Source organism: Hippocampus zosterae, chromosome 11 (genome assembly GCF_025434085.1).
Source record: "Hippocampus zosterae strain Florida chromosome 11, ASM2543408v3, whole genome shotgun sequence".
Taxonomy (NCBI): Eukaryota; Metazoa; Chordata; class Actinopteri; order Syngnathiformes; family Syngnathidae; genus Hippocampus; species Hippocampus zosterae.
This window is the reverse complement of record NC_067461.1, coordinates 15,654,175-15,670,370: the sequence shown is the minus strand read 5'-3', so window position 1 is coordinate 15,670,370 and position 16,196 is coordinate 15,654,175. Positions and strand designations below refer to the sequence as shown.

The 16,196-nt window shown below is 41.4% G+C and overlaps 1 protein-coding gene across 2 annotated transcripts in view; it reads right to left on the bottom strand.

The window, feature by feature from the left end:
• cdh23 (cadherin-related 23) overlaps positions 1 to 16,196 on the bottom strand; it is a 167,102-nt gene that overhangs the window by 45,558 nt on the left and 105,348 nt on the right. For both annotated transcript variants that reach the window (XM_052080058.1, XM_052080059.1), the window contains exons 19-32: positions 14,452 to 14,568; positions 14,116 to 14,228; positions 13,908 to 14,015; positions 11,421 to 11,610; positions 11,063 to 11,208; positions 9,398 to 9,617; positions 8,735 to 8,887; positions 8,417 to 8,530; positions 7,362 to 7,510; positions 3,369 to 3,429; positions 2,389 to 2,537; positions 1,438 to 1,573; positions 230 to 618; positions 43 to 144 (exon numbers count right to left, since the gene is read on the bottom strand). In XM_052080058.1, the coding sequence (XP_051936018.1) occupies positions 43 to 144; positions 230 to 618; positions 1,438 to 1,573; positions 2,389 to 2,537; positions 3,369 to 3,429; positions 7,362 to 7,510; positions 8,417 to 8,530; positions 8,735 to 8,887; positions 9,398 to 9,617; positions 11,063 to 11,208; positions 11,421 to 11,610; positions 13,908 to 14,015; positions 14,116 to 14,228; positions 14,452 to 14,568 (2,147 nt within the window). The remainder of the gene's footprint in view (positions 1 to 42; positions 145 to 229; positions 619 to 1,437; positions 1,574 to 2,388; positions 2,538 to 3,368; positions 3,430 to 7,361; positions 7,511 to 8,416; positions 8,531 to 8,734; positions 8,888 to 9,397; positions 9,618 to 11,062; positions 11,209 to 11,420; positions 11,611 to 13,907; positions 14,016 to 14,115; positions 14,229 to 14,451; positions 14,569 to 16,196) is intronic.

The window sequence follows — 16,196 nt, the reverse complement described above, 5'->3', positions numbered from 1 at the left end:
TGCAAGTAAAGTGGAGATCAATCCAGAAGCAAATACCCATACCACAGTTGAATCTTTTTTTGGTCCTCCGTCATCTGCGACCACAGTCAGGCTGTACATGTCCCCCTTCTCTCTGTCGAGCAGGCCTGTAACTGTGATACGGCCCTGAAACATCATCCTAATGTGTTTCACCCTTCATCCAAATTTTGAGCAAACCAAAGAAAACAAAGACGCATTATTTCTTTCTCACCGTGACGCTGTCGATCTTGAAGAGGGCCAGGGCTGCAGGCGACGTATCTGGATCAAATCTATAAGTTAGCTGGTTCAAGTTGTCAGCAGACTGCGCCTGCACCTGAACCACTTCCATCCCCGTGGCAATATTCTCACGTAGCGACGCTTCATAACTGGCCGAGGAGAAGGCCACCGACTCGTCGAGCTCATTGAGTAAAGTGACATAAACCGTGCAGAAGCCTTGGTGGAAAGGTGGGGCCTGGTCAGTAGCTGAGATGTTCATCAGATAGCTGGTCTTTGTCTCATAGTCCAAGTAGTCCACTGTGGTTACCAGGCCGGTGCTGACGTCTACATCAAACTTGTGATCTGAGCCAGATACAAGGGCATAAGCTACTGCTCCACCGTCACCTGACCAGAAGGGAAAAAAAGTTTGTTGGTAGTGGTAGTGGTGGTGGTTTGTTTCTACCAGTAAGGGTTAATTGCGGTCTGTTTCTGGATACGTCTTGGCCTATTTTCCAATGCTTTAACTTTACAAAGCCGTCATTCAAAGCTCATAGTTCCTGTTGTGTTTTGATTCTTTTTTTAAATTGCATTTTATGTTCTGTTAGGTATTATAGTAAGATATCTTTAATTAGGTACTTAATTTTTTAAATGCCTTTGTTGTTTTTAAATGCTTTTACATCACAGGTGTCAAAGTCAAGGCCCAGGGGCCAAATCTGGCCCGCCACATGATTTTATTTGGGCTGCAAAAGCAAATCAAACATGGCAGCTTCCATGAGGCTTGCTAAACTATGTACCAACATTTCAAATTCTCATGTGTAATAAATTAAACAGACCTAAGCATTTTGTTGTTGCCAACACCTCATTACAGTCACTTAAAAAATAGTTGAATAAACTGTTATTCTTGACTTCTTTATATGATTTCAGTCATAATAACCCTTCAAGGGAAATGGTAACTAAAACGTGGCCCGTGACAAAAATGGGTTTGACACCCTTGTTTTACATGTACTTATATATATATATATATATATATATATATATATATATATATATATATATATATATATATATATATATATATATATATATATATATATATATATATATAAATCTTATATGATTTACATGATGACATTGTAAGTACAGTACAGCAGTGTGAAACTAATAAAAGTCAAGTCATGAAACCAATAAGCTGCAGCTCCTTAACTGATTTCCCGCTGAACTCACCCGTGTCAGGGTCTGTGGCACGAACCACAATCACCGATGTGCCAACACCAGCCGTCTCCCGAAGGCCAAGACGGTTGTATTGTTGCTGGGTAAACACTGGGACCTCATCGTTGGTATCGTCCACATATACTATTACCTAGATGAGTTTAGACAAATAAAAGGTGCATAATTATCTTCGAAAACGTCAATGACCTATCTAAAAAATAAACCTCTCTTGTCTCTCATCTGATATTACAATGATGCAATTACATTTTTCCCTGGAAAAAACTATTCCTGAGCGATGATACTTTGAATGTTTAAATTAGGAAATGAAAATTTTTTTTTCAAAATGCCACCTTTCTGATTTGAACACAAACACACACACACACACGCACACACAGAGCCCCATATAATCAGTGACTGCAAAAATGTGCATGTTTTCTTCAGGCTTCATAAATCTCATTGGAACAGCACCAAACAAAAGGTCATCATCATCATCACCTTGCCCAATAAAGATTTGCGATTTGTCATCTGAATATCACTTTCATTTGCTCGTCCACAGTCCATGATTACTTTGCTTTAGCCCACTGCTGCCTTGTTTTTTTCCCCCATTTAGGTGTTAATGATGGTTTCGTTTTCGTCTCTCTCTTTCTCTCTCAGTATCTATAGATATTTTTTCCCCTGAGATTTACGTGATCTTATTTTTTTCTGCACTTGCTTGAATTGTTTTTTTATTTTACTGACTACAACTTTCTTTCTCGCCTTTTTTGTGTTGACGGTTTGGATTTTTTTGGTCCTTTTTCCTCCCAAATTAAACACTCAAGTGATCAGCAGAGAGTGGCATTCGGAAATTTTTGTCAGGGGTTGGTTGAAGTTAAACTAATTCTGTGCTAACATTTTCCAATTGTCAGCGTCTCTGTAATGCTGCGTTGAAGCACAAGAATGCATCTGACATCCTCTTCATCTGCTCACCCTCACAGAGCTCCTCATGCTTCCCTCGTCACTGTTGTAGGCTTCCACTTCTAACACGTGAGAGCTGCTTGTCTCTCTGTCCAAAGCACGGATGCCTCTGGTCAGCAGCCCTGTTTGTTTGTCAACGTTGAACAGGTTTTGGCTGTTTCCTGTATGAAAACACACATCATGTAGCATTCACACACATGCACAAGCACGTGCACACATTAACACACTTTTGAGCCCCCCCCCCCCAAAAAAGAAATTGGGTGAGCCACTTTCACCTGCTTGAAATGCAAACGTGATGCAAATTTGAAAACCGTGACGTTGACACTTGCTTTTCCAGAGAACTGACAACTTATTTTAGTGATCCATTTGCGGATTTGATCACAGAATCGGGAATCATTATTTTTTTCGGATTGCTTTTAGTTGTTTTTTTTTAAATGCATGAAATTAACGAACAAAGACCAAAATGAAGGACATTTTCATTATTATTTAGTTTTAGTTTGTTTTATCAAAGTAAAATTTAGTTTGTTAGTTTTCATTTCCTTAAGCAGGATACAGTATGTTGCTGACATACAACCTGTCAGTTCTTATTTGGGAGTCCAGTCCAGCTTTTGGTTTGCTACGTTGTGTCTGGTCTTTTGCACTCCTATTCATTTAGTATTTTTTAATTGCATATGCCTTTTTTACATTTTTTGTTTTATTTTTGGAAAATAAATACCTTTTGTTCCCTCTCTGCGTTTCGTTCATTTTTTTTTTGCCACAACCACCACTTGCACGTTGTGACAGAAATTGAAGAAACAAGGATGGTATCATATTTTTTTCCACGCCTGTAGACAGGTGTACAAAGTTATATATATAAAAAAAGAATATTTTGGGGTAGATTAAGTGAGCTAGATTAATTTAACATGTTGAGTTCTCACAGCACAGTGGTTGGGAATTGCGGCATTAACTTAATGCATGAAAACCACATGGAAGAATTGCAGTGACATTCATACCAGTGACAATCCTGTAGAGGACGAGGCCGTTCTCCCCTTGGTCTGCATCCGTAGCTTGTATCTAAATAAGCAGACAAGTCAGACAAACTTAAGAGAGCCATCCAAATCTAAATATACCCACACCAGGGATGGACAACTTAAACGCTGGAGGGGCCCGTTGCTCGTTCCTTGATTCACTGTTCTGCAAATGTATAAATGCATATCCACAGCAATCAAACAAATCGTACATGTGTTATGACATAGCCGGCAAGTTGATGGATGGATAGTGAGATTCAGTATCAAGGTGTACGTACAGGTATTATTGTCTTTGTCCACCCCAGAATCATAATGGCGGATTGATAAAGTGAACATATCAATCAACAAAAGAGCACTTGTCTTGTGTGGGTCGCATACAGTTGATCTCATCTGTTGTACGAGTGCAGTTCATTCTTTGATTCAAGTTTTTGCTCATCCAACCATTTCCACAGACATTTAGAAGACTGTTGACATCTTTTCTTCTAGAACCACTGCCAGCCGGCGTCTTGTTGCCACAACAACATAACAACCCCACACAGCTCGGCATCGAGAAAGCATCTCTCGCTCTGTCTGTTGCAGGCAGATGTCCAGGAGCAGCAAGGAGCTGAGCACAGACAGCATGGCTCCTTGGAGCATACGCTGATAAAAAGTGGCGCACGCTTGAATGGACCATGTCATGGGACTGACTTCTGAATCTAGAGATCTGCTGGCACTGGATGAGGCCGACTTCATGGCTCACTGCGATCCTCTGTGGATGTGTCAAAACCCACAGAGGTGCTCACAAAGTGCATAATAAATTGCATTACGAAACACAGTCAAGCACATTTGCTCAGGTATGCATGCACACACACACACACAAACATACACACACACACACACACACACACACAAACACACGCACACACACGGCACTACGAGGACGGGTCCAACTCTCATTAGCTTTATAAAGAGATGTGGAGAAAGGGGAGGAGGGGCAGGAAAAAAAGAGTCTGGGGGTCAGATTGGTGAGTGATGAATAGAGTATTCCACACCGGACTGCACCACTCCAGCCATGAAAAGGGGTGCATCAATTTAGTAAGTATACTGAAGAGCCAGAGGCTGTCATGGTAAAGACATATGTTGCATGTGAGCAAACAGTGGTGCACCACTAAGCTTCAGTATGGCATAGCTGAAGCGAGTGTACTCGCTTTGCTATAAAGAAATAAAAGTGAAACTTATTCTCTTTGACCCCCATTACCCGTGTTACAACTTCACTGTTCCCATCAGCGTCCCCCTTGGCCCCCCAACCCAACATTTCCCCTCCTGTCTCTGGGAAAGGAGCAGTTCAAGGGGGGGAAAACAAGTGCGTGGAGCCAAGGAATAGGTCTGCCTTCAGGAACTAGTGCTGTTCGAAAGAGTAAAGTGGGGCTGTGAGTAGTCATATTTTTTATATGTTTTGTTTGAGAATATGACGTACATAATCAAGGCATGTCAAATAAATGTTAAAATTTTAACATACGTAAAATATAGTGATATGAGACAGAAAGCGTAACGATGTAGTAATGGTCTATAAAAGTTGCAGCGAGTGAAAACTCCATGTGGGGTATGCCAATAACTTTGCGTAGTTGTGTGTGCATAAAAAAAAAATTAAAAAAAATAAAATAAAGCATGCGTTTAAGTCACAGACTAATGAAGGGACTCTTTAACAAGCCTCTTGCTCCATTGGCCTATGTCACAGCTTACGTGGCATTTAGTCTGGAAAATAATTTCACATCCCAGTGTGTTTCCGTTAAACCGATAAGCCACACTTTGTCTCTGCCGCATTAAAGACGATGACATTTACAAATGTTACAATACTGAAATTGGGGGTGCGGAGAAAGAAAAGGGGATAATTGGAGACCTGCATAGGAGTGGTGGGCGCCTTGCATTTCACAAGGGCCTTCTTAATAAACCCAATTTGTTTTGCATTGAGGAACACTTGGCAAGCGATGGCTCTTTTCTAACCTTGATTTAATTGCCACATAAGTGTTGCAAATGCCAAACACTTGCCAAATCTGCATATCTATATAAGTTTGGATCATTTACTGTATGTCTGATGTGTCTGCATACGTAGGAAAGCCCATGAGTGTATGATCCCAATCAAATCAAACATAAAACAACTTAGTTTGGTTTACCGTAGCTCGTAAGGCAAAACATTGCATGTCAAAGGGAGCTGACAGTTGAAATGCTGTGACACTTTTTAACACTGCAGTTGAAAACTTCTCATGGCCTTTTTTTTTTAACCAGGTGAACGGCAACATGAACACTAGTGATCTAGGAACCAACTTTGACCTCGCCTCCACCAGAGAGAACACAGTGCTCAATGTTTCAACCACCACTATCGCCTCCACCACCTCCATGTCTTCTTCAGTCAACCATGACCCAGAATTCACTATTATGGTGGTGTTGGGCTTATCACTACTGCTGGCAGGGTTAGCGATCTTCATGGCAGTGTGTCGACGCTCTGAACAAGACTTGCAGTGTGAGACGAGCCCTGGTTCAGGAGAGACTCAGAAACATGGAAGAAGCCAGTCTAGTGAGCCACAGCTCAAAGTGTGGAAGAGGCTGGGCTCCTATCGGCGCTCCTACAATCTGTCCTTCAGAAGACCCCCTCATCGGAGGCCACATGAGCATAGGAACACACATGCTTTCCATTCTACAGCCAAACGGATAGCGCAACCGGGGGTCACCACAGAGATGCACCTTACTACGCCTTGTCTGTACGACTATGTCACTGAGATCTAGTAGGACAAATAATCAAGGACTGACTGTTAAACTGAAACGTCAAGTCACTCAAACCAGGCATGGGTATTGTCATGCAAAAACTATCCAGGCGAGTTTTGCTTTCCAAATGTTTTAATGCCTTTCAGCATTTTTCATATGTGGAAATACGTACTTTTAAAAGCATTTTTTTTGTGTACGCATAGATTTATAAAGAGTGAAATGAATGCAAAAACAATCTGTACCCTCAGCAAGCATTTCCCGTATCATAGAGACAAGATTACTTGTTAACAATTGATTTGCACAATTTAACAATTTGTCAGGTGTAACATTTAAAATGCAACTAGCTTAAAGTTGGTTAGTGAGGGAGCTTGAACAACAAGCATTATTCCTCGGCATCACATAAACCAGGAGTGTCAAACTTATTTTTGTCGCGGGAGGGCTGTTACGACATTGAAACGGAATAAATGCTTAATCATCAAATCGTATAATTACATGTACACACCAAATTGATGGTGTTATACTAGTCAACTATTTGTTGTTTGTTCAATTATTGTTTAAGTGTGTTTGTTCAATTATTGTTTAAGTGAGTGTTAAAGGGGTAATACATTTTTTTGCTAAATCTCAACGTTATTGCACATGACAATTTGTCATTTCCGTACAGATTTTAGCAAGGAAAATTGAAGATGACACACATGATTTACTTTTGCGGGCCTCATAAAATAATGTGATGTCCTGGATCTGGCCCCCAGGCCTTGAGTTTGACGCCCGTGACAAACACTATCTGTAGCTAATAATAGTTCCGATGCAATGCAACATGTCCATCTACGCCATGCACTCATTTTCTAATACGCTTATCCTCACAAGGGTCGCGGGAGTGCTGGAGCCTGTCCCAGCGGTCTTCGGGCAGTAGGTGGGGGACACCTCGAACTGGTTGCCAGCCAAACGCAGGGCACACAGAGACAAACAACCAGCCGCGCTCACACTCACACCGAGGGACAATTTTGAGTGTTCACTCAGCCTGCCATGTATGTTTTTGAAATGTGGGTGGAAATTGGATTACCCACGCAGGCACGAGGAGAACATGCAAATGTCCATCTACTCTTCAAACTTAATTAGGTCAAATATATTCAAAATTCCACTCAACATTTACAGTAGAGAAACACAGTGATTTTTTTAATGCTGCATTTGGCAATAAAGTCTTTTTAGTCTGACTATGACAGTGTAGCTCGTATTTACCTGGAGGATGCTGGCTCCCTTGGGCACAGTCTCCAGTATGCTAGTCTCATAGCTGTTTTGCAGGAAGATGGGTCTGTTGTCATTCACATCCTGAACTTCAACAAACACGGTGGCTGTGCCTGTCCTCCTGCTGCCCGCTGGACCATTGTCTGCGAGTACAGACATAATCACTTACAGAAGTAGTCGACATTTGGTGGAGACATACACATAAAATTTTGTTAAAAGGCACAACCTTAATTTGGAATGAGATCCAATATAAAAGCGGCATTAGAAACAATTACCTTTCAAATACAGTGCAGTAATGCAGATAATGCTGCCAGAGAAGTGTTGTGTTATTCATTTATTTTTTGGGTGGTGCATCACATCAAGTAAGATAATAGGAAAAACCTTTATTGTCTCACAGTGGAGAAATTCGCAACTTCTACATATATACCTGTATATATACTATATACCCCTTCCTCTTAATGACACCTAGACTGTTCATGTTTTAAATGTTTCATGTTACTATCATTGCTGTCAGATAAATATTGATTCGGAAATGCTCCAGATGATATTGCACGCTGTTTTACTGTCATGCGTTTTTATAATACAGTAGTATGGGTGGGTTCTAAAATTGAGATGCAATAATGATGGTATTAAACGGTGGTTTTAATAGATATGTCCCCCTAAAGGCCACGATACCAAATGCATGGCCTGCCAATGTATAACAAACTTAATGCTGTGTTCAATGAGTGTATACAGAATGCGCCTATAACTTTCCAAGCTTTTATTTTAAAATAACACTGTTAGCACAATAGTACACATGAAATTTTGTTTTGTAATTAAAGTTTTGCATTCTGTCTTCATGTCGTCAACTCTTTTATGTCACTTGGCCCTCTGCAGATAAGCCTTTCTGACTCAATCGTTTCCGAAACAGGAAAACATCGGTTCTTTCATGTCAGACACCAAAGCAAGTTCAGCAAAATTTAAGATGGCTTGATCATCATCATACAAAAAAATAAGTTGCTTTGAAGATAGATGGTAAACAGATGATAAAATGATCAAATGTGACACACCGATAGCTTCTATGACCATTGTGTACGCTGCCTGGGTTTCTCTGTCTAGGCCAACCACTGTCCGAACAATACCGTCTCTGAAGCCGACACTGAATTTACCATCTTGATTCCCACCTACAAACATAAACATGTCAAGAACTCAGCAAAACATCCACATTGACTCCTTTAGATTGATCATTGAACAGCTCAAACACAATATCACACAAAGTATGGGGAAAATGCTACAATACATTACCTGCATATACTAGAGTTAATGTCATTGTGCAATTAGTTGCCACTACATAGAACTGAAAAACCTCCGGCAGTGTGGCGTCTAACCTGTGATGAAGTAGCTAAGTTCAGCATTGAGCCCGGCATCGTTGTCTGAGCAGCTGAGGTGCGCTACAATGTGGTCTCTCGGCACGCTCTCCTTCAGGGACACATTGTATACACGAGGGTTGAAGGTGGGTGTCTCGTCATTTACATCCAGAACTGATATAGACACATAGACAGAAATGAGTAGGATTGACAGTTGTGATTTTTAACACGGCAATTAAGGCAAATGAGTACATTTTGAATTGTAAATCGGTCAAGGTCACTGTGTTGTTTGACTTTGGATAGGTTATCATTTCTCAAACTGCTTCAAACAACAAAGCGTCCGTGTTTTATGTTATGTGTTGTGTTTATTATTTTACTTTATGTTAACTGTTTTGTTAAGCGCTTTGTTACAGCTGCCACTGTTGTGAAAGCGCTATATAAATCAGCATGTATTGTATTGCATTGTAAGGTCACTTTTTTTTTTGAATGATCAAGTGCCACCAGCAGGTGGTAGTATCTCTCTTAATGGATTCCACAGAAATGAGATTACAAGAGGCAAACCCCCTTATGATTTATGAGAATTTGTTCATTAAATGCTTCAACTGTTTCATTTGGCAGATAATATCAGGAGAGCCAAGGAAATCAAGTTGCAATTCTCACGATCAAACACATTTAGACACTCACCGGTGACAGTGAGGGTAGAAGTTGAAGTGCGAGGGAACTTTCCTGCATCGTATGCTATAATCCTCAAATGGTACTGTCCAATCTGCTCCCGATCAAGCATTGCAGATGAGGTGAGAATGCCGGTAGAAGTGTTGAGGTAAAAGTCCAAGCGAGGCATACCCATCTGCAACGCCATGGTAATCAAACCGTTCTTATCCTGATCTGGGTCCTCCACCTGAACCTAAAAGAGGAAAGGGAGGGTGAACGGTCAGGGGACAGTTAAGAGTGGACAGAAACAGAGTTAATAGTGCACGGACAAATATACAAATCTCCATTTACATTACACAAGGGGGAGCCGAACAATAATATTGAGCAGTTTCCCCTTTTGCAGAAGTCAATTTTTCGCAGAGAGTTGTTGTTTCACACTACTCGGTGCGCAATGACAATTTACAGTGCAATCCAGACTAAATCACCATATTTGCATTTGTCATTTAAATTTCCCCAAGAACCACTTGCGTGAAGAGCTAGAAGCAGCACGTCTGCTGTGATGAAGTTGATAATACAGTTTCGATTGGAACCGTCAGAAAAGTAAGCATTCACTCTCTATGCATTGCCATTCTCTCGACCAAAATATCAGTTCACCACTGCAAAGTATAATCACAATAAGAAATATACACTATAAATAAACGGAAAAAAAATGGACACAATTGCAAAATTATCATTACTTCAGTATTGTCACGCAGGTGTAACCATTTTGTTGGAGTGCACCAAGTAACAGTGCGGAGCTGTCAGGGCCCCTAACACCTGCACTGACCAACATTGACAACCAAATTCTAAAATGGGTTCCGTGTAGTCAGCCCAGTGGCCCATTGTTTAGCGCATCGACCTCACAGTGCAGAAGTACCGGGTTCAATTCCAGCTCCGGCCTCCCTGTGTGGAGTTTGCATGTTCTCCCCAGGCCTGCGTGGGTTTTCTTCGGGTACTCCCGTTTCCTCCCACATTCCAAACACATGCATGGCAGGCTGATTGAACACTCTAAATTGTCCCGAGGTGTGAGTGTGAGTGCAAATGATTGTTCGTCTCTGTGTGCCCTGCCACTGGCTGGCAACTGGTTCAGGGTGTCCCCCGCCTACTGCCCGAAGACAGCTGGGATAGTCTCCAGCACCCCCCGCGGCACGTGTGAGGATTAAGCCGATCAGAAAATGGATGGATGGATGGATGGATGTTCCATGTTATGGCCATAATTGACTCCCAACAGTCTATTCTCTTCATTTCATGGCATTTCCCTTGGTTGCACTGCTCCCATTGAATGTGGATGGATGATTTTTATTTTTATTTTTTTAGCCCAATGAGATTTTAGCTTGTTGCGGTGTTTAGTGTAATCTGGCCTGGTCCTTTAGAACTGAACAGAATTACTGGTGCTGTGATTTAGACTATATAAACACAGGGACCGCTGAGTATAATGTATTTTAGTGTTTTCTATTTTTGCATGTGATTAAAGAAACAGTGGTTCTGACCTGCTCTCGACGATGTAAGTGGCACAGATGCTCTATCTTGCATTTTTGTATATTATTGATGGTTTCAATGACTGTAACGTAATAACGGCGGCTCCAAGAGGTGGATTAAGTGGGGTAAATCACCACTTAAGTACCTAGGTACCAAATGAGTTTGTTGCCTTAATGGTACCTTAAACACTGAGGAACCAATAGGGAGTCCCTCTGGTACTTCAGCCACAAACGGGAGGTTGACAAAGGTTGGGTCGTTGTCATTGAGATCCAGCAGGTTGACAAATACTGTTGCGCTTGCTGACGCTCGCAGGGGAGGTACACCACCTACAGAGGGCACCAGAGAAACATATAAAGGCATTCCTCGGTCAAGGGAATTTATCGTGCCCAATAAAACTTTTCATGGGCAACATAAAACTTAAGGACTAAGGCTTGAAAATAGACATTAATCACCCAGAATTGAAAGCACTCTACTCAGTACGACATAAAGTCACTGACGCCTGCTTTACAGATGAGTCAAACAAACAGAAACAACTCACGGTCCACAGCAGAGATGATAATGGTTCTCATGAGCATTGTGACCTTGGGATCAGTGCTTTCCCTGTCCAGGGTTACCCCGCTGGTGCGGATCTTCCCAGTGTTGCTGTTTATGGTGTAGAATCGGTTTTCTACACTGATGCTGTACACCACAGTCCCATTCTCCCCATTGTCAGAGTCCAGTGCCAGCACCTGGGCAGGAGAGTGACACACCTTGGTTGATCGGGCTGATCAACAGGTGCGCTTTACTTCTCACGGCTTACCGTGAGGGTAATATTCCGTGGGTTTAATAGCATGTTAGCAGTTAATAATAGTGTCCTGAACAAGTGAGAACTAATAGGAGAGACGACAGCAACTGACAGATGACAGGAGGGGAGGAATGATAATGTGAGTACACTTGCGTTTCCCACCTCAGCTGGAGAGTATCTCACACACGCACGATGACTGGCGACTGCTCGCTCACAACACTCGGGAATAAGAAAAATGGTGACGTCTCTTTAGGTGATCTCGGTGATGAATGCATTGGAAGAGGAATCCGGCTAAAACATTTGCTGGATTTTAAAGAGCTGATCAATTATTCAGTGTGCTGACTAAAAACGCGGCACAACGGTTAATTGATCATTAGAGGAACAAAGGTTTTTTCAGGTGTTTAATTATTAATGGGACATGGTAAGCACACAAATTGGAGGCCTATTGATACGCAACTGCAAAGAAAAGTGCAGGTGTTATAAGCCTCTTATAACACCTGGGCTCAGTTGAACTACCGATAATCACTTCTCTGTTCCTCATGCCACATATTTCATGTCCAGTATATGTAATACAGTATATATCCAATATAATGTTAAAATCCCCCCCCCCCCCCGCCCCAAAAAAGGTATAACATAAAAACTTACTAAAAGTGGATTTTTGTGAAAATAAATAGTTAATAAATCTGAGATTTTACTTTAAGGCCATATTGCTCAGCCCAAGGCTGTCGGAGGGAAAAAAAAGGTGGAAGGACAAATATTTTAAAAAGTCAATATTTGTCTTTCTTCACTATTTCACCATTGGTCTTTGTGCGAGACGGGTTCTTCGCTTTCCTGCCTCGCAGCTGAATAATTTGCAAAGTGTATGACTGCAGGCTACATTTTAATTAGCAATCGGACTCCCTTAATTACACTCAGCGACGCCTCTTTAATTAATGAATGATCACGGCTTAATTTCCAACAGCACGGAGCCAAAGACACCAGCAGGACAATGGGAGAGTTTGGGAGCAATATTCAAGCATTTACTTTGTGATGACCTACACGGTGAGTGTAATTTGTCCATGTGGTCTAGTGGAGCGCTAGTATGTGTAAGATAGATAGACTGAGTATTCGACGTATTCTTTGAACACATGCTCTTTAAATGTTGTCGGTTAAAAAGCTTACCCGTACTAAATAAAAGCCATATTTAGTACTATTGATCACACTTACACCAGTGGTTCTTAACCTGGGTTCTATGGTGTGTGTATTTACACCAGAGGTTTGATAAATAGGTCTCAGGGTTTCGACGCAGCTTCTGCCACGGAGGTTAAGACACACCCGACTCAACATGTCAATGAGTTATGACACGTTCGCTTGGCCATCACTGGCTGCAGATGATCACATGACATTTCTTGTCCAATCGGTGCTGCGGGAAATTTAGTTTGGTCAGCAGTCAATGTTTGACTGTCATGATAGTACGTTGTGTGATTTTGTTTTTTTAGAATATTTTAATACATGCTAAATATGTCGGGCAAAAAAAAAAAGTGGTTGGACGAATATGTACCACATGGATTCACATGCATCACGGAATGTGATGGGACTCAGCATCCTATCTGCATTATTTGTCATGCCAAGTTGAGGAACTCTAGTCTCGCACCAGCATAACGGAAGGAACACTTTTTGAATCAAATTTTTATTTTTCACTAAGGGTTTGGTGGATCTGCATATGAACTGGTTGAGTTTGGTACCCCTAACAAGGTTAAGAACCACTGACCGAAACATTCCTATGTCAGCAAAGGTACGCATGCGCACACACACACGCACGCAATTGCAGACTGCTGAGTGCTAACAACTTCCGGTGACGTAATCACACGCGACTGTAAATTCAAGATTTACCTGTGTTATTTTATTTTTTAAATATTTTTGGGGTGAAAATGACACAGATAAGATGATTAGGGTGCAGCGTACATTAACACAAAAATATATATTACTAACATGTACAAAGACACATAAATGGTTGGTTGTTTTTTTTCTCCTCGACACTCCTCGGATCTACTTGGGACCTGTCTTAGATCTACCGGTAGATCAGGATCGACGTAATGAGCACCCCTGGTATAGACATATTGTACAGGAAATCTAATGTGATTAACTCACTTTTCCAGTCCAACTCGAAAAAAAGACAAATGTTAGATACAGTAATGTGTCTTTTTGGTGTATTAACAATTATAGTAGGCAGTGTTGTCAGGTTGGGTTTGGCACACTCACAGAGATGACATCTGTGTTGATTGGGCTCATCTCCACCACATTGGCATGGTATGGCTCATCTTTCCACTGGGGGGCATTGTCATTAATGTCCAGGATGGTAATGTTCACCTACACAAAGGGCGAAGCAGCGGAACGGTGGTAAATTTAATAAAAAAAATGAGAGCAAATTTAGAGTTTGTTGAACAGCAAATGAAATGAGCGCATTTACCGTGGCAATGCCAGTCTTCTGCTGCGGGCCAACCCCTCCATCTACAGCTCTCACGATGAGGATGTATTCGGATTTCAGCTCTCGGTCCAGCAAAGCTGTGGTGGTGATCTCTCCTGAAGCACAAACACATGTTTAATGACGATATATTACGATTATGACAAAAACTGGAGAGCGCTGAAGAAAGGTCAATGGAAATATGTCCAGCAGACACAAACAAGAAACAATGGAGTGTGATGAACTAGAGAAGGCTCTCTGATATCTTTGGACTGTCCAGAATCACTTTACCAATAAAATAGGATCCAGTTTGTTATAATACACAATCACATGCACACGTACCAGAGCGTGAGTTAAGACGAAACTGAGAAGAGCCCTCCAGGGAGTAGATGAGGGAGGCCTGGCCAAACTCTCGAGAGGCGTCCAAATCAGTGGCATTGACGACCAGCACTGTAGCTCCTGTGGAGAGGTGGCCAGAACACAATCTTTCAGAACGAGTGAAAAAAATATATCTGAAGTGACAGTCAGGGAGATGATCAGTGTATACATTTGATTTAATGATAAGAGGTAGTTTCCAATAAATTAAAAAAAAAATTTTGTCAAAATTGCCAGTCCATCAGACAGTAATACATGAGAAAAAGATCTCTGTGGCCCCATCTGTTTTTTTAAATGTGATTTGATAGAAACACGGTACTGACAAGGTGCCAGTCATTTATTGTGCATGCGTTGGCATAGCCCTGACCTGCTACCTCGGGCTTCAAGAGCTTTGCTGAAACTATGGCCAAATAGCCACCTTTGGAAAATAAAACAATGCACATACTTCGTTTTCTAACTGGGCTAATGTCTACAAGTAGCAAACAAAAGCAGCGCAAGGGGACCCAAAGCAATAAAGAAGCAATGTAAAATTAGCAACATTTCTTTCAACATGCAAGTTCATTATCGCTATGGTGGGGTTCTTAATTGATTACACATTCCCAAACATAAATCTTGAGAGGAATAACATTCAGCGTTACAGTAACATTCCGTTACAAATAAGTCCCGCTGCCAATTTAGCAGTCATGACTAATGTTGCTTGAATTGTTCATGTTGTTGGCATAAGGCTAATGCTGCTGAAACTGCATATGTGCTCTTTGTGACTATTTATCCCGACTACGCGCTGTCACACTTGCATGTCGTAATGAATGGCCTGGTTTGAGAATCATACTGTTTGCACATCGGTATGAGCTGTGGGTTTAATCAGACACTTAAGTGGGGGGGGGGGAGGGTTCACTTTTAACACTGCAAACTCCTCCTTTAGTACCATCCAACAATATCATTGCCCAGTGTTGACTGACGCTGTCAGAGAGGTTTTTAATAACATACTGTTTGTGTTATTGTTGTGTACAGTCATATTGTGATGCATGGTATAGAGAGGTGATTGCAATATATCTGTGGCTGAAAAAAAATAACAATGAAACCCATCTAAGAATTATAGTACCACAACAATAAGAACAACACCGCTTGCGTTTCGAACATCCTATTAACGTAAAATACAACACATAAAATACATCTTTATTCAGATCACGTTTTTACAAATTGGAAAACAATGATTGGAAATGTGTTTTTCACAGGACAGAGAAGATATTCATACAATGAAACAAACCAAAAAACACAATGTCCATGGCAGTGTCTGTCATGTACAATTACTTTTGCGATGACATCATTCTTGATACAGCCCTTTGCAAATTTACTACGTTATTTTGTGTCTAGCAAATGTCAAGGATCTAGGAAAGATACATTGTAGACAGACAGAAAGGCTAACACTTTCCTGGATAAAAACACAAAAGTGGCATTCATCAACCTCGGCCACATCTCAATTTTATGGGCGTCGCAGTGGGTTTATGGATGAGCAGGCCATCAACTTGTTTGGAATGGGTAACTGGCAGAGGCCGGCTCAATGAACATAACCCAGGGGGTCACCGGCCCTGAGCATGGCCTTGCAGCCCAAACCAAATGTCCTCAGGACAAGCCCAAGAGCTTTTGCCACATAGTCCTGTAAATCTCAACGCTAGCTCAAACTGCTCGGCAATGTGCTCCTTCAAATCGTC